General features: G+C 41.8%; 1 protein-coding gene across 4 annotated transcripts; it reads right to left on the bottom strand.

The window, feature by feature from the left end:
• Window positions 1–609: 609 nt before the first annotated feature.
• On the bottom strand, window positions 610–23,774 carry KNL1 (kinetochore scaffold 1). 4 transcript variants are annotated; one of them, XM_030273744.4, is made up of 26 exons: window positions 23,435–23,666; window positions 21,740–21,794; window positions 20,858–20,897; window positions 20,581–20,640; window positions 20,325–20,386; window positions 19,835–19,890; window positions 19,464–19,503; window positions 18,932–18,969; window positions 18,553–18,605; window positions 9,698–13,972; window positions 9,196–9,340; window positions 9,017–9,084; window positions 8,793–8,891; window positions 7,690–7,805; window positions 7,374–7,464; window positions 6,769–6,885; window positions 5,875–5,962; window positions 5,443–5,511; window positions 5,046–5,085; window positions 4,835–4,936; window positions 4,280–4,380; window positions 3,937–4,005; window positions 3,697–3,806; window positions 3,067–3,185; window positions 1,867–1,989; window positions 610–1,761 (listed from the first exon to the last, which is right to left on the bottom strand). In XM_030273744.4, the coding sequence occupies exons 1-26, from the start codon at window positions 23,595–23,597 to the stop codon at window positions 1,656–1,658; spliced, it is 6,405 nt and encodes a 2,134-aa protein (XP_030129604.4). In that variant the 5' UTR covers window positions 23,598–23,666; the 3' UTR covers window positions 610–1,655. The 4 variants fall into 4 exon arrangements, with proteins under 4 accessions (XP_030129604.4, XP_072785707.1, XP_030129605.4 ...); XM_072929606.1 differs by lacking the exon at window positions 23,435–23,666 and adding an exon at window positions 23,714–23,774 and having other exon boundaries at window positions 1,517–1,761; XM_030273745.4 differs by having other exon boundaries at window positions 1,517–1,761; window positions 9,196–9,316.
• Between the last annotated feature and the right edge of the window lie 81 nt (window positions 23,775–23,855).

Here is a 23,855-nt window from a genome sequence, read left to right as displayed (position 1 = left end):
GCACAGAGTGGAGCCGCTGATTCTTGGCACATGGAAGTGAAGTTTTCCATTATTTTTTTTAAAGCTGGATAATGGCATCATTTCTGCCCAAGCTCCTTTTCCCACTACAGATGTGTGGAAAGCCACATATGGCTTTACCTGCTGCTTTGATTCAATATTCAGAGCAATATAATAAACTTCACCAAAAACTCACTTGAGTCTTTATGGTTATTGATGCTTCAGCGTGTAAATCCACTGAAAAAAATCAGCCAAAGGGAAAAAAAAAAAAACCAAAAAAAAAAAAAAAAAAAAAAGAGAGGTGGATAATGCTCCTGGAGAACTGCCACGGCACTCTCTGCTAGTTACTGATGCACAGAGAATGGCCTGGGGAAATTCAAAGTTCTAGGTATAGTACTTAAGTTTAGAATTATTTGGGTGCTATCTTCCTAATTAAAATACAATAAATTCTTGTGGAAAGGCAGGATATAGAAAAGTAGCAGTAGAAAAGCCAAGGGAAAAAATGATATTATGAAAAGTCTTCCCACGTATTTAACAAAATTATTTCAATATTTTGAGTTTTCAATAACCAGTTTAAATAGAGCAGCCCATAATCCTCATTTGAAACAGGAAGAGTGATAAAGCCAATCTTTATTAAACTTCCACTTTTCAAACAGACACAAACTTTGTAAAAAAACAAAATATATAAACACTAAAATACAGGAAAACATTTTTAAATTCAACATATTTTACAGGGTACAGAGATTTGCAGCTGCAGAACTGAGAGCTGAGCCAGGATTAGTGCTTTGGCTCGGCAACACAGGGTGAGATCAGTTCCAACAGCAAGACCCACATAATACACAAAATTATACACAAAACCAAGCTAGAGCTCACAGATGCTCCCGAGTTTAAGGAGTTCAGTCTCCTCACTAAAATTCCATGGCATTCCAAACTGGGACAGTGCCCCAGCACACAGAGATAGTGCTCAACTACGGTAATGTCAGAACTAACTTCTGCCAGGGAATCACAGGGATGGCTTTGAGGCTGTTGCATCCCAACGTCTGTGGGCAAGCACAGGGATTTTTAGCCTTAATTCCAAAAATATTTCTGACTTTGGTGACTGGAGTTAATTGCTACAGGTTAATTAATCAGATGCAGGGATACAGTGTCTGGCCTGGGAGGGATTCCAGGCAATGGATAAACACCAGATGTGGTGGGATCTGTTAAATTGTATGTGGTAGTGAAGTATTGACAGCAAAGGTAAATTCCAGTTGTAATAATTTAAAGAACACTCATCATTGTTTTGTCCAAGAGCTCTGTAAATAACAAAATTAATTGACTATGGCAGAAGAATATCCATGCTTGGAATGACTATCCAGTCATGAATATCTGTGGCAGGAATGACCATCAGTGAGTAGACAAAAGGCACCTTGAACTTAGAAGGGATCTTGGAATTTCCTTCTTCTCCTCTTTAGACACCATTGCCTTTGTAAAACTTGTGGCTTAGACCAAGTGTTCTACTTGGTCTAAGCCACAAGGATACTAAATAGGCAGGAATACTAGAGCTGAGTGGGTGACAGCATTCCCATTTCAGGGAGACACAGCTGGAATTCTCATAAGACTAAACTCACTGACTACTCATTTTTGACTGCTTCAGTCCTGCCTGTGGATCCAGCAGATCATCTGGGACCCTGGAGCAGATTCTGATGGATTGAGATGACTGCTCTCTGCAGATAGTGGTGACCAGCTGGAACTCTGGAGAGAACAGCAGCAATTTCCTTCTCCCTGGGGAAGATAAAATGATCACATGTGTTAGACAGGACCCCGAGTGCTCAATCCCCATCCCAACTTGGGGATGGATTCCCATGCAGCAGTGCTTTGCCAGCTCACCCAATAGTCCCAATGTGAGTTTGGACCCTGAAGGGAAGTACAGCAGATGGGTAATCATGAGAGAGAGTCAGAGTCAACTCAAACTTTGCAAAAGCCACCGAAGAGGAGAACAGAAGCTTCACCCTGTGGAAATAAACACACAGATCCATGCAGAACAGTCAAATGGGCTGTTTCCACCTTGGAATTAATGCCAGGAGTAGCAATAAGTGATGTCACTGATGCAAGAAACACAGTAACTTCTAAAGAGTTCCAGTACAGACCCACAGGAACTTCAAGAATGAGATAAAAAAGGCCCTTCACACCTTATCAACACTTCATAATGCAAACTCCCAACTTCCCCCACAGAAAAAGTTAATGCACACGTAATTCACAGAACCATCCAGAAATTATGGGAGAATAGAGACTAAAAACATGAAACATTCCCAGGCAGCTAAGGTTTTCTAATGCTTTAAGTAGGACTGATTTACCCCCAGCTCCATGGGGTTTTTGACACTCTTGCAAAGGGAGCTACAAAATTAGAATAACCTCTGAAACAGCACCAAGGTGGGCAGAGCAGGTTCATAATTGGGCACTTCTTAATTAAAGATATGCATCAGTAATGGAAGGATGAGGTGAAATTGTATTTGTGTTGTACCACTGTAACATGCCACAAATTTGGGAAGTAGCAAGGGAAAATGGAAAGTAAAGAAACTTAGTTTCAGTGCATCCCTCCTTCCATGACTCATTCTGCTTGGCTGAGGCAAACACAAGATTAAAGGAAAAAAAGCCCTAAGCTACAGGTGAACTCTTTGCTCTGTTTCCTTTGTATTGCTACAATTTGGCCTCAATATTTTAAGAAAGGCAAGTCAAGTAGGAAAATGGCAAGGAAGGAGAGGCTGTCTGATAGTCATAGAATCAATTAATCCATGAACAGCCTAATTTCCATGCACTGGGACAGTGCAGTGCAATTGTATGAAAATAAATTGTTCTTAAAAATTGCTGCATAAAATGTCACTTTTAAGAAAAGCACATTGAAACTATTTCAGTGTTTTGCTTCTGATTATCTAGAAACTCCCTCTTGAGGCTACTGTGAACTCCATCTTATTGAATCAGAGAACATCCCAAGTCCGAAAAGATCCACACAAGGATCATCAAAGTCCAGCTCCTGGCCCTGCACAGGACACCCCAACAATCCCATCATAATTTTCTGTATTTACTCACTCTGTGTCTTTGATATCTGCTTCTAGGAGCTGGAATTTTGCACCCCACCTCTGCAGAAATTCCAACTCCTCTCCCAAGGTTTTGCAGCGATTCACCACCAAGGAGATGTCAAATAGAGCCTGGGGGGAGCAATCAGAAAAAGAACATCAGCACTCAGGGGGTGACTATGTGATGCTTGAATGCACAGCTCATCCTAGAAAGTACAAAAAATAAACATGGTTTAACTGCTACCTCAGTTTGGATGGAAAAATGAAATTGTACAAGTATAACAAATGTACATTTTTTGCTTTAAATTTGTCCTTTCAGCTTTGCCAACAGCCACGCAGCAACACAAAAGTTTGGCTTGGCAATTTAAACCTACATTCTTTAGGAGGCAAAATGACCTTCAGCTCATTTTTTTTCTTTTAAAGGCAAAAAACTTTTTAATAAACTTCAGCTTTTAGGACTCCTGCCTTCAGAGACAGATATTTGCCCTCACACCTCAGAATATTCCTGAAGCAGATTTTGGTTCGCATTCCTGAAGCTTTCATTGAGGTGCTTTGGTTCTCAGCTCAGCCCTGTTTTCTCTGTTGCAGAAAATAATAATTGGATTTTTTTTTCAGCATCTTCTAAGTTTCCCTGGAATGTTACCTGGGGCAAATAGCACAGTTTGGGACACCTTTTCTGCCAGCATCCCCGACTTTCAATAAACTGGAAGATGAGTTTTTGGACTAAATATGTGGAGGGTGGAGCTTGTTCCTCTGCAACACAAAAGAAAACCAGAAATCTTTGAAAAGCCATTTCATAAAGCGTTAGAAAATCAAGCACACATTTAGTCTTCCCAAAAAAGATTAGCAGGGCTGCTACTTTCACAGTATTCAAAAATCTCACCATCCAGGAAAGATTCAAAGTCCAGGCTAACAATGCTTCTGGAAGGACGTGCAGCAAAAAACTCATCATCTGAGAAAGAAAGTTAAAAGAATCCCCATTTATTTCCATGCTTAGCTCTGGAGTTACAGCTCTTCATCTCCAGAAACAGCCATGCATTATATAAATTTCTGAATTTTCATATGAAAAACATATTCAAAGTCACTCCTCTCAGCTTACACACTGTGGTATATTTTCTATTTCCTACTTCCTTTCAGCAGATCTTTACAAATATGGACATTTTAGGTTTTTATTCTCTTAACATTGCAAATTCATAAAACACAAACCTACCTATTTTGTGACTCACCTATTGGGGGTCCAAACACAACTGTGAGTGTCACAGAATCATAAAGAAAATTAAAGACAGCTCGCTGCTCACTCCATTCTATCAACTCCCACTCAGTGAAGCTGAAAATAGGAAGAAAAAAAACCCACCATCACCTCAAGTTTCAATCAATCAACCCAAACAACTTCTGAGGGACAAACATCAGAGTATTAAATGTTCTTGCAGCTCTTATCACATCATAGAGTAATGAAATTTTCCAAAGCCAAATAGAGCCTGTAATTCCAACAGAATATAAGAATCTCTTGGGAATGCAAGCATATTACTGTAAGTTTTATATAAATGTTAGTTTGGTGATTGAAGGAGAGTTGGATGTAGAAACCCTGAACACTACTGCAAAGCTGCTAATGGAATGGAAGTTTGCCAAGGCTTTATTGCCTACCTTAGGCTGCAAGGAGATGGGCATTCCAAGATTTCCCACATCAAATAACAAGGAAAACCAAACCCAAACATATTCCTGTACAAATGAGCCCCCAGAAGCAGCTATTAAAAAAGAAAACCTGGGGGTGTTTTCCTTACTCATATTTCTTCAGGATTTCCAGGCAGGCCCTTTCAGTGTTCTTGAGCTTCTCCATCTCAGCCAAATTAAGCTCATCTTCAGCATCCATCTCTGACAGTTCTCTGCAAGGATAAACCAATCTCATGGGATGTGGTACACTGGTTAAAAAACAGACCAACCCTCTAATATCTGAGTTTGCACCTTATTCTTAAATCCTCACTGACATCTTACCTCAGAAGTTCCTCTTCTTGGGCTGTGATGCTTTGCAATTCTAAAGCAAAGAGAAGAAAGGACAGAAAAGGAAAAATGAGAGAAAAGAGCAGCACAGGCAGCCCTAATTTGCTGTGCACTCACTGTTCTTATAAAGGTTATAATTACTGGATAATAAAGTGCTGAATATGACAACCAGCACACATTTTTCAGGTAGAAAGTTCTAAATTCCCTTTTTCCAGGGAAAAACAAGTCCTTTTCATTCTTTAACACCTATGTAATTAGCTATGTGCAATGCAGGAAAGACAGCAGCAGTGTCTGCATCCCTCAGAGTTAATGCATCAGGGTGGGGGTTGAGTATCATCCTCCCCAGATTCCAAAACACCAGACAAAAAGTGCATTCAGCTGGTTCCATCACCTTTCTGTATGTTCTGCTCTCCTGCTGTTCCAGCACTGCAGCCAGCTTCCTCTTCATCCCAAAAAGAATCTGTGGGAAAGAAGTGTCAGGTTGGTGCAGAACTTCCAGATTCAATACTTAAGAGTTACTTTTGTTTGTTTGTGGGCTCTAGAAATCTCAGCACTTCAAAATTAACAAATGTGATAACAACAAACAAACAAGACTTGTTTTATTGCACTGTTTTAGAGCTGCTACTGTGCAACTGGATTTCTACTCAAGGCATTGGAGAAAAAAAATTGAAACAGCAGAGCATCATTACACAGTAATGACAAGTTCTGGCTGCAGCTTGTAACAAACAACCACAAACACAGAATCCTCAACTGACCTTTTAAACAGTATCTCTGCAGAAAAAAGAGAAAGCAGCATATTGGCCACCTCTTTGGAAACACACACCTGATTCCAGAGCAATCACAGAGCTCTCTGCCTCCTTCACCCACTCATCCACCTTTTCCATTCTTGATTGGAGCTTTCTGTATTGCTCCTAAGATGGGAAAATTGTACTTGAGTCAATGATATTATTTTAAAAGCTGAATTTTCTTCTGGGATCACCGTGGGGCTCTTTGCTTGCTGATTAATTAAATCAGCTAGTGAAATTTGTCATCATTAGAGGGGAGAGGCAACTGACAAACCATGGGGGAGTAGCCAATAATAAGAAATTACTAAATACTCACTGAATCTAGAGCTTTAATATATTCACATCTTTGATCCCTGTCACAATGCATTGCTTCTGCACTTCCTTGTTACTTATCAGAGAACCCCTGACTGGTTTGGGTTGGAAAGGATTTTAAAGACCATCCAATTCCAACCCCCTGCCATGGGCAGGGACACCTTCCACCATCCCAGCTTGCTCCAGCTCCATCCAGCCTGGCATTGGACACTTCCAGGGATCCAGGGGCAGCCACAGCTTCTCTGGGCAAACCAGTGTCAGGGCCTCAGCACCCTCACAGGGAAGAATTTCTTCCTAAATATTTGCTACTACTACTTACCTACTTACTAGCACTGGTATTGCTACAGTATAAAGAGCTCATTTTTGGTGGTGTTTCCTTTAATTTTTCTCTCTGGCAATCACCAAAACTCTTAGGCAGAAGGTTCCTACAGTGTAACTGCAAGAATGTCACTGTCCCAGTGTTGTATTTGCATATAAATAAAAGGGAAATCTATTTATAAGAAAGAAAATTCCATGAGAGAACACACTATAATAATTAAGCTCCTACACATTTAAAGACATGAAATGTGGTAGAAGTGATTTTTTTAAAGGTAAATGCCTGCAGCCTTGTGGCTCCTTACCTCAGCACTCTGCAGCAGTTTCCTGTACAATGTCTCCTTCTCATTATGAGACAAGATTTTAGCCTCCTTGGTGAAACAGGATTTCATCTTGTTCAGTTCTGCTCCAAACTTACTCAGCTGTGATGAATGGGAAATACAGAAGAGAAAGTGAATGGAAATATAAACCTTTCTGACTCTAGCTCAGCACCCAAACTCAGTGACATCCCTACACCAAACTAACGATGAATTATGAAAAATACCATTTCTCTAAACAACTTAGACTCTTTATTTTTAAGGAATAGATCTTTATTCTTAGCATTAGAACCACAGAAAACAAAATCTTTTGATCCACCTTCTCAATTCTTGTGAGATACTTTTATAAATTTTCTGGGTTTTCTATGCAGTAACTGTAGGTCATTTCTTTCCCCTTTAATATATTTCAAGGGATACATTTCCTTCCATTCTCCTGACATGCTGGAAGTTCTCAGCAGTTTTCCATTGAGAAAATATTTTGCCTTGTTTCACCTGCTGTTATTTTGTGACCATTCTGGTTCTTATTTGATGTGAATAAATAAATTAACCTCACTTCTTCATTACACACAAGCATTCTCTCCATGCAGCATTACCTCTTCATCAGTGCAGGTTCTCATTACTTCCCACAAACTCCTGATCACGTTCACCAGGGGCTGATCCAGGATATTCATATGTGGCTTTAACCTGAAATATAGGGAAAAAAAGTTGAAAGTCTTGTAGCAATTTCACTGACCACTTAAAGCAGCACAGTGATATTCACACAAATCACTTCTAAATTTGTAACAAACTAATAACTATATTTTTACTTTTCCTGTATGTAATGTACTAACTTTCTTCAGGCTATTCCCATGCACCCAGAGCTGAAAAAATGGAATTACTGATAAACTGTGTGACTGGAAAACCACTCACTCCGCTATTTTCCGAGACAGGTCCTGGCAATCCTCCTCGTAAATCCTCAGCTTGGGCCGGTGAATGTACTGGCTGTAGATGAGATCTTCTGTAGTGGGAGGTGCACTGACTGCACACTGAAGAAAAACACAGGGAAAAGTAGGAAGAAAAAATAAAAAAAAATCTATATTTTTCAGAAATAGTAACTTCCAGTCATTTCAATTCTGCTTTCACGTCTCGTGTTTCGTCACACCAGAGCACAAGCTTCCTTTTGGGATATGTGCCTCACCATAAGAGCTCATAAGAATGAAATTAAATATTACTGAAAGAGGCCTCCCTTTTAGATGAAGACTTGAAAATATGTATATGTTATGCAGATAAAAGAGTGCTCCCCAACAAAACAATGCTTAATTCAAAGTTATGCTTAATTCAGTATTAAAGCCCCCAAGCCTTAGAGAAGCCTTAGGAACTTTATTCCTCAAATAACTACAAGAGGGGTATTTCAGCAAGCTGCCTGTAGAGTAAAGCTCATAAATAACTGACATTAATTACTTCCACTCCTTCAGAGAAAATTTTCAGGGGCTTTTGTGGGGATGGTGTCACTAGCCCACAGTAGCAGCGCTTTTAAGCCTGATGAATACTTAGAGACAACTCAGTATGAATAAATTTGTAAAGTAAACTGTAACTAAGCTAGGAGAGTATTTTAAATAAAAAATGGAAAGTATTTAGAAGGCAGACTTCTGTTCTGTATTTTTTCCCCTTTCTTCAGGTGAGGAAATAAAAGAGTAGCAATATCATAGTGAAGCATTTCTAAAGGAGAGAGTAGAACAGGCAGGAGGAGCTCAGAGTAGCTGCAGGCAGTGGTGGCTGACAGACACAGTGAGAAGAAAAAGTGAAAAGGTCAGATTGAGCTTCTAATTCTTTCAAATTTAAAATTTGTTTTAAGTACAATAAAAGCAAGAATTAGCATATTTATCCAAGAACAGTAATCCTGAATATATAGTATTTGGTAAGGAAATGGAAATCTGTTCTGGTTTTTGTTTAAAGATGTCTGAGTTGCTAAAAATTAAAACCCAAACCAACAAAGGAGTATTATTTAAGGTCAATTATATTGTTCCACTCACACTGGCTGGAAGCTGGCTGTGCCTGGGCTTTTGAATCACAACATGGACTTGAAGAAGAGTAAAAAACTCCCCAACCGTGATAGCACCACTCTGAAATTTCTGTACATTTGAGAAGAAACATACTGGTAAGTTCATTTTTCAAGACAGAATGCTCACTAGTGAATAAACATAGAATTTTTTTCCTGTTAGGACAGGAAATTGCTGTCTTCCAGCCCTGTCCATACCTCCCATAAATTTTCTTCACAAATGCTGTCTGTGAGAAGATGGGATTCCACCTGATTGCTGCGCTGGACTGGGAAAACAAAACAGAAAGTGGGAGGTATTGGTGGGTTAATGGGTCAATAACATCCTTACAGGGCAAAGAACACAAGGCTTGGGACTCTTATCACAAATGGTCTCTTACTTGTTGACTCTATGTCAGCCTTCATAGAATCCAGGGAGCTGCTGGTGCTGGCGTGAGGACACCCAGGGATTTTAGCTGAGAGATCTGGAGGTTCTCCAGCTTCATCAACTTTTGCTTGGTCCTGAGGCACAACATCAAAAGTCACCTAATAGTAACAAATTTTTAGAATATAAATTACTGTAGTTATATAAGACAACCTAACTGGATCAGTGGTTTATTGTACCTGTTCCTTGAAAGGATTAAAGGGATACTACGCAGAGAATGGTTTAAAATGGGCAAATCCCTCATTCTGCCTGTTTTGCCTGGTACAGGACTGTTGCACACACCAACCTGATTCTTCTAACTTGGTAAAACAATGAAAATCACAGAGAATCACACAGAAAAATGACAGCAAACTGGTGGTTATGAAAAACAAGAAAATCTACTAACAGATCCACTTACACCACCAAAATTTAAGCCCTGGTGGTGTTCCCATATCCTTACAGTAAGGGACCAAGCTTACCTCCAAGTCTTGAGAGGTCCCAGCATCCACATGTTGATCCCTCTTGGTCTTCTTTGGGCTTTGAGAATCCTCCTCAGTTTGTCCTAAAGCTCTTTTCTTGTTGCAAGATTTTGTCTCTTCAAATGGATCCTTTTCAGGGTGGGGGATTTGTTTTTTATTTTTATCATCCCAAGCATTTTCCATGAGTTCGGAGCTGACAGATTCATTTGAATCAATTTCCTCCAGGCAGACAGGGAGAAATTCTTCTGCAATGAACTGAAAAGGACTGAAGTTCTGCCTGCTGGACTTGTTACCTGGGGTTTCACTGGTGTTTGCTGGAACTGGGGTTTCTACACTGTCTGATTTTGTATTTATGTCCTGTGCACTGGAAACACGATTTCTCTTGTTTGGTAATTTAGGCTGGAATATGCCCAGAGGGATATTTATTCCTGGATATTTATCCTTAGGCGTCGTTCCTATGGGATCAGCTCCAGAGTCCAGACCTGAGTTCTCCTGCTTTTTGGGCTCAAAGAAGTTATTTGCTTCACTGATAGTGTTTTTTCCCAACCCCATTGTATCCTCTGGCTGAGCTGAGGAACTGGGTAACTGGTCAGAAGGAGCAGTTTTGGAAACAGAAACAGATTTCCTTGACAAACCCGTCAGTTTTGAACAAATGCCTATAATACCTGAAGCTGCTGGTGGAAGAGTGGCTTGTGTCTGATCCCCTGAACTGTCACTGACCAAAGGGTGCCTAGCTTGTTCAGAGCTTATTTGGAAGTCTTTTGGAGGCACCTCCCCTTCAGCTGACAGCTCCTCATTTTTCTTGGATTCCCTGTTAGCAGCTGGAATGAGCTTTGCTCCAGCCAAGCCCAAATCTGAATCTCCAGGCTGTGATGAATCCTCTTCGACTAGTTGGTTCCTCTGAGTACCAGGGGCATCTGGATGACCCTTCCAAGGATCTGATCCCTGCATGGGAAAGGCAACACAGGATCCCAAACTGCCACTTTCTTCCCTGTGGTCCACAGGGTCCTTACTTGGGAACTCAAAAGGTACTCCCTCTGATTGCAGCTTTTCTGGTGGTGTGAGAGCCTGCTCCCTGCTTACAGGGACAGAATTATCCGTGGGAAGGCCATGATCCTCTGGTTTCCCCACATCTGCAGTACTTTCTTGAAGGCAGACAGAATAAATGGAATGTGGTGTTGTGCCACTGGGGACCTGGGCAACTCCTTTCTCACTAGGAAATACCAAGTCTGACGAGGCAGAAGAGGGAATGCTGGGATTATCCTTAGCTGTTGTAGGATATTGTGAGGAATCCATTTCATCTCTGCAGGGCACCAACCCACCATGCATGTGCTGTGGTGGCTGCTGGGTGTTTGTGTGGGGCACCTGTTGCGCCTCAAACCCACAGATGTTTTTACTGACAGCAACAGTGTGGGATGCAGTGATGTCCATGTCCTCCTGCTCATGGGTAAACACAATGGTCTTGTCAGCAGGAATGGCTGGGATGGGCTGTCTGTGCCATGCTGTGTGAGTTGTGGTGATCTCCATATCCTCAGCTGGAGCAAAACTGATGGTTCTGCCACATGCAGCCTCCTGCCCACCCTGCTCCACTGGCATTGTCGTCGTGACCCCTTTTTCCAAGGACATTGTTTCAGTTCCACCTTGACCAAAGCATCCAGGTGCTGCTTTGTTTTGTGACAAAACAACCCTGAAGCTATAATTTGGATCCATCACCACACACCTGCCAGTCATGTCCATGTTTTCACCGTGGAGAAACACAACAGACTTTTCTCCAAAGACAGACAACTGGGAACTTTCCTTGGGTGTCTCATATGTCCTGGCCCACACTGGTTCTTCTGCACCCCTCTGGAGCAGCCCATGAGCTGAGGGAGGAGTTTTTAAATCCTCTCTCAAAGAACCTGTTTTACCCATGGAAAAATGTCTGTCAGAGTCTCCTCGGGTTGGCAATACTTTGCTTACTGCCCTCACAGGCGGGGGTTTCTCTTGCCTCTCTGAGTTTTGGCCATCTGCATTTATTCCTTTTACTGTCCCAAACTGTTCATTTCCTCTCATTCCAGAGGGAGCAGGACTGTTACTGAAAGTAAATGAACCACTTGGAGCCAAAGCAGTAACAATTTGCTTTTTGGTGTTCATTGTCAAGTCCCCACATTCCATTGCTGCAGTTTGATTCCCGATATCCACACCATGACCACTGGAAAATGGGAAGGGCTGTTGTTGCAGCTGCTTGGATAGTGCAGCGTTTTGATTATAATTATTGGATTCCTGTTCCATGTTAATAGGAGCAATCTCAAAGGCAGCAGGATGAGCTTTGGTTATGTCCATGCTTTGATCACCTAAAAACACACCTGTTGTGTCATTTGTGCAGAAATCTGGGAGGCTTGCAGGGCTTTTTCCCAGAGGCTGTGATACAACTTCTTGGCTTTGCAAAGCCAGGGATGCACCAGTGTTAGTGACATTCTTGGGGACTCCCCTGTTTTGCTCTTGTAACAGACATGTGCTCTTGGCACAGGAACTCAGACCACCTGCCTGGAAGTTGGTTTTTCCAAGCTTCTTATCAATCATTATCATCTGAAGAGCTTGAGCATTCCTCTCCATAGCCTGACTCTTTTTAATATTCCTATCAATACTCCTCACTTCAACATTTTCCTTGTCCATATCTACACAATATGCAGATATGGCACCCTCAGTGACATTTTTGTTCTGGCTCTTTCTTGGAATGATTTTACAGGGTATTTGTTTTGGCTCTGCTGTTATCTCACTGCTTTGACCATCAAAGAAAACAGTATGGCATCTTGTTATTTCCATTTCTTCCTGCTCAGTTACATTGGAAGACATAGATCTGTTACTCAAGAAATGAGGTTTGCACGTGACAGAGGTGAACACTGCTCCTGGATGTTCACTGTCACCATTCTCTCCATCGTCCTTAACACAGGTTTTACCCAAGTCCATGTCTTCTCCTGCAAATATTACTGTCTTCTCACCTGAAAAAACAAGCTGGGGGTTTGCAGAGGGATCAAACTTGCTCTTCAGGACACCACCAGCCCCAAAATGTGTATATGAGCCAAACCCAGTGCTGGCTGCAGCAGGACTACAAGCTTGAGACATGTTTTCCACGTGTCCACCTGAGGCTGAAGGCAGTTCATGTGCACTGTTTTTATAGGGCCCAGCAGCAGGATTATCTCCAGGTGACAGACCCTTTGGGATGTTGCCACATGCCAGGGATCTGCTCCCTGCCAGTGGAGGGTTGGTACTCACTGGCTTTTCACAGGTTTTGTGGCATGAACTGTTCTGTGATGTGGTGCTGGCCTCATAGATGATGTCTGTGTAATTCCCAGTCATTTCCATGTCATCACACTTGGAAAACACAACAGTTTTGTCCCCTCGGAAGATGGTCTCAGACGAAACAGATCCCTGGATGCCAGACAATGCCGTGGCCTCCTGTTTCCCAGCTCGCAGCACCAGGGTGTCTCCTCTGCCTTCAGCACTTGCTGTTTTTCTGTCTGCACAAAATCGAGCGTCCTGCTGAACATTTAAGTCATGATAAGATTCTCTCGTAAACACAAAATTATCTAACTCTGTGGGTGGGAAATCCTTTTGCAAGTTGAGACTTTGGTTCCTGACAGTGGAGAGGGCAAAGGACACTTTTGCAGTGTGACTGGTTGTCACGTCCATGCCCTCATCTACAAACGCCCTGGTAACATCCTCACACTCCCACTGCTCTGCTGGAACCTCACTGACGCCAGGGAATGGAATTTTAACATCAGCTGCCTCACATTTTGTCATGTCCATCCCGCCTTCTTGGCCTCGAAACACTCTTGTCACACTGCAGGTGTCCAGCGGCTCATGGGAATAGCCAAATTCCCCAGACAGTCGTGTCACGTCTCCCGAGCCTTGGGAAGGGACACAGCCAACATTGTCCTTGTCAGGTCTCTCAGCAGGATTATTTGACTTCAGTCTCAGCAGAAATTCATTGAAATCTATTTTTTTCACAGTAGTCGCTTCTTCCTTCTGTTCCAAAGATGGGCCTGGATGGTTTGTGGAGTCAGAGAGCAAACTCAACTCCTTGCTGGTTTCTGCCTTCCCCTGGCTGGAGTTTAACTTAGCCAGGAAAGAGGTGAAGTCTATTTTCTCAGTTCTGTCGGGCTGGTGGGCTCTGAGGTTCCTTGAGATCACAGCTGTGTGACTGGCTGTCATCTCCATCTCATTCTCCTCCGAGAAGAGGAGGGTGGCGTTCTGCCTGTCCATCCTTGGAGCGGTGTGGTCCACGTCATGCCACTGGAAAACAACAAAAAAAGGAGAATTCAGTGATTGGCACTTGAAACAAATGATCGATGCTTTATTCTATTTAAAACAGAAATCAGCTAATGCTAATTAAGGTAAAGTCCTAAAGTTTTAGCTCTATAAGTCTTTTTAAAAAGAAACCAACCTGCTAATTTCAGGACTCCCTGATCAGCAGTAGCATATTTGAGGAAAGGACAATGACTAAAGAATGCAAATATATAACATTTAAATGGCTTTTTATGAAACAGTGCCTCTCATCTTACACCTCACATCTAGCCACATCTTAGCAAGAACAGACCACTTACTGAGGCTTATGGATCAGTATTTTCTATTTCTCTACAACATGATTTCCACCAGCTAATTGTCCACTTGCTCCAAAGAAGCAGCACCATGCTGGATGTTTCAGAAGGCTTTTCTACCACTGATAAGGGAGAATTTAGTCTCTTTAACAGAAAGCACTTACAGTTTTCTAGCTGTGGGGGGAAATTGTAATGAGATATATTATATTTTATCAAGTATAATTAATATATTTGTTACCAGATGATAAACTGTCTACACCTGGTGAATTATCACAACTTGTTCTCCAGAAACTACTGGCCTATGGAACTGTTCAGTGCCCATTGTGTAAGAAGAACTTATAAAAGTTTGTAATCAGTGGTGGCTGCTCTATACTCTGGAAGATGAAGAGATGTGGCCTAAGGATAGAACCTTACAGAATAACATATATTGCAATTAATGTTGTTTTGTAGAATGGGAAGTAAGTGGGATGAAATTCCTTGTACACTTGAAAAGGAAAAGAAAGGCAAAGGGTTGAAAGAGGTGGTGTTTTGTGTGCAGCATGGGACAGAAGTGCTTAAAGAGCAGGCAAGAAGAGGAGGAGGATGATTTAAGAGCTGATGGTTGCTCTGTGGCAAAGAATAAAGGAGGTGAATCATGAATCAGCAGTGAATACAGTTAGACACATAAGTGAGTCTTGGAAAAGTGGACTGGAACAGAAAGAACGTTTTAGGGGATAGGAGGATTTTGGTCCAATTGTGGGACGCACTAGAAGGCAGCAAGGAGATGTTGGGAGAGATGCCAGGGAAGTTCTGAGGCTTCCCTCCAGCAGGTAGTTTGGGTTATGGTCCAGTAACCTCATTTTTAATAGTGAATTTAATGTCACGGAGAAAGGTGGCAGGAGTTTAAAGAGAAAACTCAGATAGAGCTGCTAAAGTGTTTGAAACCATAATTAGGATTCAGGACCTCCCTCCATCAGAAACAATTGGTGAATTGTATAAAGTATATTTTAGTAATTCGTAGTAATCAGTGGCTGAATATATCTGGCAACTTGCATTGTGATAATCGATGTCTGAAATGTATTTGGCACTTTGTGTTGTGGTAGCTGATGGCTGAAATATATTTGGCAATTTGTAAAGAAAGGGGATATTAGAAAAGGGAGCGCCCCCAAGCCAGGCAAATCAAACACAGAACCCAAACCAGACTCTTCAAGCCATCAAGCCCAAGAATTTAAGTGAAAATGAGAAATCCCCACATAGGAGCCAGGGGAATCATCCTCAGCTGAGCCCTGGTTACATTATTGCTGGGAATGAAAGGGTAAATTTGTTAATTGATACAGAAACAACTGATTCAGTACTGAATATGTGCAGAGGAAAACTTAGCTCAGGACCTGTAAATGTCGTGGGTTCAACAGGGAGGAAAGAGAACAGGTCTTTTTTACAACAATTACTATTTAAATTAATAAAACAGTGGGGGAAACACCAATCTGTATATTCCTGAATGCTCAATCCCCTTGCTGGGGAGAGATTCATTGGGAAAAATTCACGTTCAAATAACTTTCTAGGATGGGGAAATACAAATTGAAACACCAGAACCAAAAGCCATCACGGCAAAGATTTTTATGTTACAGGACTAAGAAAAGTTGGATGAAATGCCAGAGGAGGCAGAGAATGCAGTAACCCTGTTGGTATCAGCAACTGAGATGCCTGGAGGATCAAAGGTGGCCAAATCAGTGAGGATTACTCTCAAACCTAAAGCCAGACTGGTAAAGCAAAACAAATATCCTATTAAGTCTGAGGCAAGGGGAAGCTGGAGAGACTTATGAAAAATTTTAGAATATTGAAAGAATATTAATCAGAATATAACACATCAATATTATCAGTTAGAGATCAATACAAGATTTGAGGGCCATTAATGAAAAGTTCCTGATACTCATCCAGTGGTAGCTAATTCATGCACACTCTTGAGAGCACATAAAATTGGAAAGTATTCTGGCAGCAATTAAGACTGAAAGTAAGTGACTCAATGCTACTGTAAGTCTGCTACATTTCTTAGAACAATCTGGATACAGGGTGTCAAAGAAAATAGCACCAGTGAGCAAAGAAGAAGTAACATATTTTAGTTTTGAGATCTTGCAGGAAAAAAAGAAGCTTGGGAAGCAGCTGAAAAGAGCGCATTTGCCAGACTCTAGAGCCAAGGACTGCAAGCCTTCTTATGTATGGCTGGATGATGTCAGTTATGGATTTGCAATTTTGGGGTACTGGCAAAACCCTTGCATGATCCTCCACCAAAAATACTTGGTTTGGACTCCTGAGAGTCAGAGCATCTGAAAAGCCCTGAAAGAACCTCCCTGCACTGGGAGCCTCACTCTTGAACCAAACCATTTGAGTTACCTGTGCATGAAAGGATGCATCTGGCACTGGGGGCATTGGCTGGCATTTGGGGTCATGGAAGCAGCCTGTCCAAATACCTGGGCAATTCAAGGGAAGGTGACCTGGATACCTGAGAGCAGTGGCAGCTACAGAGAAGCACAAAGGCTGATACATGTCCCACATGGACACAGCTGGTTTGGAACAAAAAGGAGGACAGTGGATATTGCCAGCAGGATGTCCTTGTAAAGCACATCAGTTTGGAGACTCCCCAGTTAATACAGCGAATCAATTAGCTGACAAAACAGCAAGAGAAGTTACTGACAAAGGTATCCTTGCACTAATACCTAGCAGATGTTGAACGTCTGGGAACAAAAACCAAATCAGGACAAGCAGCTAGCCCCACAACTGGAAGCTACAGAAAATCCCAGCAAGTAATTAGTAAATTCATGTAGGTGATGTATAAATTAATGTATAAGATAACAGAACTAAAACCATCAAGAAACACTTAAAGAAATAGAAAATATAGTAACTAATTTATAAAGGAATATATTAGGCACAAAGATAACAGAAATTAAGATCAGTTACTAAAAAATAAGTTGTTTGTTTTGCAAAATAATATCAAGGAAGGCAGGCCACCTCCAAGGCTAGTAAAACAGAGGAATTGACCAGGTAATTATTGGCAAACTGAATTTGCAGAACTGCCCAAGCAGAATCAGGGGCTGGTACATTTTAGTATTTTGGTACTTTCTCTAGATGGCCAGAAACTTTCCCATGCTGCACCAACAAGGCAAGGGAAGCCACAAAATTTTACTGAAATTAATACAATAGTATCAAAATTAAGTCCCTGTAAGTTTTAAAATGTACATTGCTAACAACAAATCGTTGGGACCCGACTCCCCTTCACATCCTTTCAAACCAGAAGATCCAGTGTTCATCAGAACCTGGAGTTTTGGACCAACCCAGGAGAAATGGAAGGGACCATATCAAGTCCCCCCTGGTGACCTACACTGCACTCAAGAGTGAAAGGAATTGAACCGTGAGCTCATCACGTGAGTAAAACAAGCAGCCACACATTAAACATAGCACAGACAAGACTGACTCAGACCATGGAGTTTTTATGTAGATATGCAAATCCTGTTGTTTTAGAATAGGATATGATTTTCTAGGGAAATATTTTTTATTACATCTAGATTAAAATTATAAATAATGACGTATTTATAGTAATAATATAAACTATATTCTTAATATAAACTCTATTCTTAATTTCTTGGAAGGAAAATGTAGTCTTAAAAGTTAGTGCAAGATTTTGGCAAATTACAGAATGTAACATGTGGGACCTTACAAAGCAGATTAGCTTTAGAGCTATTACTGTTACACAAACATGGAATATGTGGTTATTTAAGTTTAAACAACAATTCTTGCTCTGTGCACATTCCAAGTGTGACTGCTAAATCAGATGATCAAGTAAGATAAGAACTGGTTGCTGCATCTAGCAGAGAATTAAGGGCAGAACTAGAAAGTAACTAGTTAAATAAAATACTTAAAGAATTTGTATTTTCTCTGACTGGTTAGCTGGCCTTACTTTTGCAAAATATAATTGTGATCAAAGGAATATGTGAGTATTATACTTGCCTTAAAAACATATATTAGTAAAAAAAGTAAGTGAGGCTCATGAAGGCTTGCAAAGAAGACAAGAATGGAGGAACTACTTCATTACTGAGAAGTTGTAAAGGAATTTCAGAAGGAAGAGTTATTTATGTTGCAGTCTAATGACTATCAGATTAGGACACACTTCAAAATATAGTTTCAAGAGATATGATGTGACTACAAAGGCAACTGACATTTTTAATCTTTACTACACAAATTCTTGTGATGTATTTTGGACATGGTATTTTCAGCACCAAAAAAATTAAAGCCTTCACATACCTCAGTCTGCTGCCCCAAGGCCTGGATGGGGGCATGAAGCAAAGTGTTCATCCCTGTGGAAAGAAAGGGAATACTCCAGGTTTTGTGCTGTTTGCTTATTATTTTGTCCACTGAGCTGAAGCTCAATGCTCTGAGTAAATAAATACAATCAAGCCCAAATATATTCTGAAAAATATTTTCATAACTCCCTTCAGCACCTCACAGGGCCACCCAGACTTCCATAACAGAATCCTTGTAAACAACTCCAGTGGACAAAGCCCATCCAGAGAGCTCTCCCAAGGCACAGAGATTGCTCTAGGCACATTAAAATTCCTCACACATAATCAATAGTTTTAAATAAACAGAGTCATTTAGCTATTAAATCTGTTTTCAAACTCACCAGTGATCTCACATGGAACAGCCCCAGGGTCTTCATTCCTACAAAAGGGTTTGAGAAACATTTGTTAAAAGGTTTCCAAGGGAAGTCTTGATCTGTAAACAGAAGTGGCAGAGAATTGTGTTGCACAGAATTCTGTGGCAGAGCTCATGTGGGTCTGGGCAGCAGATAGCAGACACTGCATATCTGTCTTCAATATATTCTAATTTGAGTCACAACCTTATTTTTCCCATTAAATTATCTATTATGTCCCAAACCACTGTTCAACATACAGCGGTATTTTAATTTTTAAATTACAAGAAAAGATTAATTCTTTATTTTTCATAGAATCTGTGATTCTGTGAAATTCCCCTTCTCACATACAAAGTCTCTTATCTTTTATTTTACCACCAAGTGATTTTAATTTTACAGATCCCACCATTGTGCTTTATCTACAAGAGTTTTGAGGCCAGTCTAATGCTTTATCTTCTTCTGAGGAATCAGTTTGGTAATAAACATTGAATACTAACAAATATCTGTCAGACATGATACTTACTGATTAGTAAAGGTATCATCCTTCTCATATGCTGAACACCCTAAAAATAAGAAAATGACAACATTACAATGTGAGAAACATTATCACAGTTGTACTTGATTATCTTAAAGGTTTTGCCCAACCCACACAATTCTGACTCAGCATGAGACAAGAGTGAAGTGCACAGAAAACAATGTTCTGAAGTTCTCACTCTTGATGTGTCTTCACAAGGCAAGAACTCTGTGACTAAGGAGTCTTCAGCCAGGCCAGGATAAAGAGCTGACCATGTTGTTCCTTTGCCAAATGGAAAAATTCTAATTTCTTAAATTCAAGCTAAAATCTTGTTGTTAATAGTCTGGGAAACCTGTCAGGAAAAGAAAAAGGAGTTTTACCTGTATTTTCTGTCTCTGATGTGCTGTTCTTAAGATCTCGCTGGAAGACTCTGCAGCTAAAAACAAAACCACCAATTTTTAAAAACACAAAACCACCTCTAAAAGCAAATTTAAAAAAATCAGCAGCAATTTAAATACTTTATACACGTTCTGAAATGAGATATCAAAAGCCAGAAGTGTACTGAATCCAGCTGTAACTTTCAGGGAGAAGATGCCATTGTGACATTTATGATGTATGAATGGAAATTGGATGGAAAACAAAAATTCCATTCAATAATATTCAATATAGTTAATAATAACTATATTAATTTCACCAAATTGGGCTTTTTTTCAGACAGAAAAATGAATAATGGCTCTCAGGGTTCAACCTAACTCAATATAACAATCTTCCTGCTGCTTGCAGTTATTTGTGATCACTCAGTGAGGACACTTTTAGGGGGAAGGAGCATTTTTTGGCTGAGGAAGGGATGTAGGTGTGCAGCTCCCTCACTTGATGGTGGTGGCGAAGCTGACCCTGCGCGAGCTCCTCCTGCGTCTCTCTACGTGGATGTCCTGCCAACAAAAAACACAACAGGTTGCTACTCATGACAGGCACAGCTCTCCAAGAAACACAAAACCAAACAAAAGTGGTGTATGAATAGTATTATCAGAAATGGTGCATTAAAACCACCTGTGTTATTACAGTGACACAGCTGAATGAGCAAAACACTGCGGAGGATTGGTAGGAAAGGGCTGGGCAGACCTACCTCTGTCATTTCATTCCCATTTCCCAGATCATCCAGAGGATTTCGTGGAGCCTTTAAAATCTGAAAGAAAATACAATAGCTGAGAGTTCAGCTGCAGCTCCAAGAAGAGAGTTTCTAAGAGTCAGCAGTGCCACAGTCAATCCTCTCAGGACTGACAGGCTCTTTTGGAATGCTTTTCTTCAACTCCCAAGAGTAAGCAAGTTCCTCTGTCAGCTTCCCTAGACTCCTTTCCCCCCCTCACACAGTTTTATTTTGAGGAATGCTGAAGGTTACTCACAGAGGACAGTCGCTTCCTTCTGATGTGCTCTGTGTTATCCCTGCAGGGGAAAGAGGGAAACAGGTTTTGATGCCTAAGGTTTTTAGCTTTCTTCATGCACTGTGATTCTGTAGACTGTTAAACGCCTCAGTGTAACTTCCAGTACTTTCCCACCTTTCTTTCCCACAGTGAACAGGCACTTATTGACACATTCCTAAAATTTTTTTTTAGTCTTGCCTGTTACTTCTCCAAGGACATTCTTATTTTGCACCACGTAATCACTGGCATAATAAAGATAGGGTAGAAGGGCAGAACCCTGCAGGGAGATTACCAAACCAACTGCTCCTCTCACTGGACAATACTGGCTACATACTCTAATTGCCCCATCTTATCAATTGCAAGGATCTAATTTGGGGCACTGTTTATCACTTTATGTACCTGAAGTCTTCCAAGTAAAGTTTTGCTTTTATATTATCATTATATAGCCTGGAAAAGTTTGTGCTCTATTTCCAGGCATCGGTATGAAGGCACAAAATTGCACCAAGGTAAGTTTCCTGAATGGTCCTGCCACGGTTCTGAGGTTAATAAATTGATTTCTGTCTTATTTTTACAAGTGTGAAATTAAAAAAACAACATGTTTGGAAAAGATTGATCATTTCAGCACTGGTTCCCAGGATAAGCTTTGGAAAACTCAACAGACTGCCCACCCCAGCCCTATGATCAGTTCATCTCCTGACAATCCATCACTATGAACCCCTCACCAAACACCTAAGAAACCCCTTGGCCATCTTTACAAAGGAAAACACATTTCATTAAAGGGATGTTGAAGTGCATTACAAAAGGTTTTGCCTCTAAGGGGCAATATTTATATCACAGTAAAATTCTTAGAGGGTTTTAACTCACATTTCCATGTCAGGGTCTGTGTAAATCTTGTCCATTGCTGAAGGATATGTTTTTCCTATAAAATACAGCACCAAAATTCAAAACCATTAATGAGCCTCAGTAGGAAAACTGCATAAACCCACAACCAGCTATTAGTTTTTGATGCTGTGTTTTTTCCTCTCCATCCTTCTCTAGTCACAGAAATGCTCTGAAGTACAACAGGCCTCTCAAGTCAATGTTCTCCTGTTATATTCACATTAGACATATATTTCCTATTGTATATCATGTTAGAAAACAGCTGTGCTAACAATTTAAGTATTACTGGTTATCTGACCTTTTATTTAAAGGTGAGATTCTGGTAAATGCTGGGAGATAAACAAGATCAAACCTTATCCAAGACAACATTTGCTCTGACACATACAAAACATTTTCCCTCTTGCTCTAAACTGAATTTCTGGTATTTCAGCTTGTGCCTGTTGCTTCTTGTTCCTTCTCTAGATACAACCAGAAAAGCATGGCTCAATTTTCTTAACCCCCCCCGAAAGGAATAAGAGGAATGTGTTTTTATAAATTATGAGTCTGCCTAAACCAGAGACTAACAGGTGAGTTAAGCAACAGGAGAATGTTACTTGTTGACACAAACTGTTGCTTATTCGAGGTGCTGCTAAATGCCTGGACTTGGGGAAAAAGAATAAATACACAAAGAAAAGGAGGGGACAGGGGGTGCACATTAGAAGAAGGTCTGTATTAGGCAATTCAGGAAGTCTGTATCTCTCAAGTACCTCAGCCAATGAGGAAAGGTAAATTAGGACAAAAAGGGGGCTGCATCCTCCAGCAATTTGAGAGAACCTATGGAAAATAGCCCATGGCCTCTCCCTTTATTCATGACTAAAGCTACATGACTCCTCTGTCTCCTTTTTAGACATAAACCTTATGAATTAATTTTCCCAATACAGGGAACAATTTCTTCTCAATATCCCATCTAAACCCACTCTCGGTCAGGCTGAACACACACAGAAGGGAAGAACAGGGAAGATTGCTGTGGGAGATAAGCCTGGAGCTATCAAAGCCCTTATCACTCTGCTATTGAGGCTATTAATCTGAAATTCACTCCCCAACCACCTTCCTTAACTGTCCTTCTCTAATCCTGTCTGAAAGTCCTCTACAATCCTTGAGGGACGAGTTCTCCATCGCTACGCTGATAAAAGATCCCCCCCTTTTTATTCCCCCGTTTGACTTTGCGAACAGGGGAATCGCTCCATAACACTTCAGTCCATCCCTGCCGCCCATCCCGCCCCTCCTCGGCCTTTTCCCCGTTAGGAAAAACAGATATAATCTTTTTTTTTTTCAGTCTCTTTTTGTCCCCGCGCCCTCGCTTCACTGCCCACACAGCCCAGGCGCCAATCACTCATCGATCACAAACCCCGCATTAATCACCTCTGCCATTAATTACATCCCATTAACGCGTTCTCCAGACATCAATTACCTCGGATGGCTCCGCACCGCCCTTACCGGGGGGTTCCCCACACGCTCCGCGCCCACCTCAGGCAGCACCGCCTCAGCCCTCCTTCCATCCAGCCGCTCCCGGGGGGCGCCGACCTTCTCCCGCCGCTTCTCCCGCGCTCCTTCCCCACCGCGCCCGCCCCGGCCCCTGCCAACGGCGGCCGCCCCTCCCGCACCGCCTCCTCCTCCGACGGGCCCCTCAGCCGCTTTTACCTCCCGCTCGGGGCCTCCGCTCCCGAATCCCGGTTTCCGGGTCCCTGGCCCCGGTTCCCGCTCCCCGGCCGCCGCCGCCCCGTTCAAACCCAACCGCCCGCCCCGCGCCCGTGACGACACATTGGCGCCGTACAGGACGGCTGCTCCCGGGTCCGGACAACATGGCGCCCCCTTGTGCCGTACAACATGGCGGGCTCCACGGACCGCCCCGCTGCTGCCATTTCGGTGTCTCGCGCAGCCCGCACGCTCGCAGCCGCGGTGATGGGGATGGCGCAGTACCGGGCCGGCTCCGCGGAGTGCTCGGTCGCGGGCCGGCGGCTTCGCTCCGCACTGTGCCCGTGCAGGGCCGCGTAACCGACGCCGCCACGCAGGGGAGCGGCGGGCGGGAGGAGATGGTGGAGGCGGTGAGCGTACTTGCTTA

This window comes from Taeniopygia guttata, chromosome 5, assembly GCF_048771995.1.
Source record: "Taeniopygia guttata chromosome 5, bTaeGut7.mat, whole genome shotgun sequence".
NCBI classification, from domain to species: domain Eukaryota; kingdom Metazoa; phylum Chordata; class Aves; order Passeriformes; family Estrildidae; genus Taeniopygia; species Taeniopygia guttata.
This window is presented reverse-complemented; position numbering and strand designations above follow the sequence as displayed.

Excerpts from the sequence above, each read along its gene's own strand:
- KNL1 (XM_030273744.4), bottom strand. The coding sequence starts at position 23,597 with ATGTTGTCCGGACCCGGGAGCAGCCGTCCTGTACGGCGCCAATGTGTC. Across the intron at positions 20,898-21,739 it reads ACAGACCCTGACATGGAAAT|GGATAACACAGAGCACATCA; the intron begins GTGAGTTAAAAC and ends TTTCCCCTGCAG. Across the intron at positions 5,512-5,874 it reads TGTGATTGCTCTGGAATCAG|ATTCTTTTTGGGATGAAGAG; the intron begins GTGTGTGTTTCC and ends TCTTTCCCACAG.